Source organism: Pediculus humanus, genomic scaffold, assembly GCF_000006295.1.
Source record: "Pediculus humanus corporis 1103172107561 genomic scaffold, whole genome shotgun sequence".
Lineage (NCBI taxonomy): Eukaryota > Metazoa > Arthropoda > Insecta > Psocodea > Pediculidae > Pediculus > Pediculus humanus.
This window is the reverse complement of record NW_002987176.1, coordinates 321,984-324,210: the sequence shown is the minus strand read 5'-3', so window position 1 is coordinate 324,210 and position 2,227 is coordinate 321,984. Positions and strand designations below refer to the sequence as shown.

The following is a 2,227-nucleotide window of genomic DNA, read 5'->3' as shown; positions in this document are numbered from 1 at the left end:
TTAAAAACAAAGGAAATAAATTTAAAAAAACCCTCACCGACGCAATTTTTGTGTGGTTTTAAACGAAAAATTGTGCGAATCGCGCTTTGTGAAAAATTAACGAACGGGGGGGGGGGAAATATTTTAACGAAATTTCATTAATTTATTTTTTTTCCACCCGGACGTTTTAAACAAAAAAAAAAAAATGTCATTTTATTTCACGATAACAAAAAAAAAAAAGAAAATTTCCTTTCTTCCCTTTTTTCCGTAAAAAAAAAAAAAAAAAAAATTTTAATCCAACGAAATAAAATCGAGCGTAATAATTAATTAAAAGTATTAAAAAAAAAAAAAAACCTAAATGGCTTCACTATTTTAAAATACATAATAAATAACGTTCGCGTTCGATAAAAAGTAAAAAAAAAAAAAAAAAATTCTATTTACCCGGCTTCCGGCGACAATATTCCCCTTTTTTAAGCCCCGAAACGTACCCCCAAACCTTTTTTTTTTTTATTATAATTTATTTTAGGTTTACCGAAACGATAAACGTACGAAATTGTTTTATTTTTCAAAAGGGCGGACGACCGCATAATAAAAAACTAACAAAGCGGAATTTTTCGTTTTCTATTTCCTCTCCTTCCCCCCTTCCCACATCACTTTTTTTCTCTATCTCTCTCTCTAAACGAAAAACAAAAAAAAAACGTTTTTCCACCGTTTTTCCAACCGTTTTTCTCGAATCAAAGTAAAAATTTTTCTTTTTTTTTTTTTTTATTGGAACAAATTTCAATTTGTATTCTTCGAGATTTATATATAAATCAATCGAAAAATAAATTAAAATAAAAGTAAAATAAAATTCTTAATTTAAATCTATTCAAAAAAAAAAAAAAAAAAAAAAAAAGTTTTCAAATCGGAAAAGTAAAAAAAAAAAAAAAAAAGAAAATTCGAACACGAAGTTTCAATTTAAAACTTTTTTTTTTTGTTATTATTGTTTTTATTTTATTTTCCTTCTTCCTTCCCCCCCCCCCCCGCGTGTAATAATAAATGAAAATTGAGAAAAGAGAAAAAAAAGATTGACGACGATTTAAAAACGAAAAACCTACACACACACACACACAGAAAATTTCAATTTCAAAAGTCTATAACCACGTTTCCCCCTTCCCCTCGCGCCTTTTCACAATCTATAACCACGAAGGAGAAAACCGATTTTTACTTTTTTTTTGCGACATTTTCACACACACTTTTTTCTTTTTTTTTTTAAACCTTTGAACTTTTACCTTTGCTTCTACTCTTTTCGTTTTTTTGAAATTTATACTTAAATCATTATTATTATTATTATTATTATTATTATTATTATTATTATTATTATTATTATTATTATTATTATTTTGCTGTTTAATTATTTCTTTTTGTTTTTTCCTTATATAATCCCCCCGCCCCTCTCCCCAAAAAACAAACAAACAAAAAAATGATCGAAAAGTTTTTGACGTGTCGATAAAAATCTTTTTGTATACACCAATTAAATTCATCCACTTTTCGTTTTGAATATGCACGACAAAAAAAAAAAAAAAGAAAGAAAAACTTACCGCCACGTTTCCGCATTTTTTCGCTTTTCTTTTCTTTTTATAAAATTAAAAAAAGGATACATTCGAAGAGATCCAGATTTAGTTCCGATGGCAAGAAGATGTTGTATCGGATCAAAAGCCACGGCAGTCGGTTGAAATGGAAATCCATGTCGAAAAGTCTGAAAAAAAAAAAAGTGGCATTAGTGTAAAAAAAAAAATTAATTTAAAATTTTTTTAAATTAACCGTCACTATTATGTGACGTCATGTATCCGCGTCACACATATACGGTATTATTAAGAAAAATTTATTTATCATTCCAAAAGAAAAAAAAAAAAGAAAAAATTGAATTCGACAAATGAAAAGTTCAAGTTAAAAGAAAATTTTTAAAGGAAAAAAGGAAGCTTATGTGAAAAAGTTGCAGAGTCATCACAAACATATATCATGTATTAATAATGATAATAATAATAATATATCAGAGAAAGAATAAAAAAAAAAAGAAATAAAAACAAAATCAATATTGTACGTGGGGAGGAAGGGAGGGGAGGTGGGAGGGGAAAGAAAAGGAAATGGAACGAAATGGTGCTAATGGCAAAAGAAAAAGGTTCATTAAATGGGACGCTGCGAGATGTTGAACAAAAAAAAAAAAAAAAACATTAAATGTGTAGAAGACAATGTGTCGGCATGAAAT

General features: G+C 27.5%; 1 protein-coding gene across 1 annotated transcript; it reads right to left on the bottom strand.

Moving 5' to 3' along the window:
- Positions 1 to 1,555: 1,555 nt before the first annotated feature.
- On the bottom strand, positions 1,556 to 1,982 carry Phum_PHUM212340 (uncharacterized protein; the record flags this gene model as incomplete). Its single annotated transcript, XM_002425580.1, has 2 exons — positions 1,556 to 1,717; positions 1,974 to 1,982. 2 exons carry the CDS (start codon positions 1,980 to 1,982, stop codon positions 1,556 to 1,558), a joined length of 171 nt encoding a protein of 56 aa, XP_002425625.1.
- Positions 1,983 to 2,227: the final 245 nt, after the last annotated feature.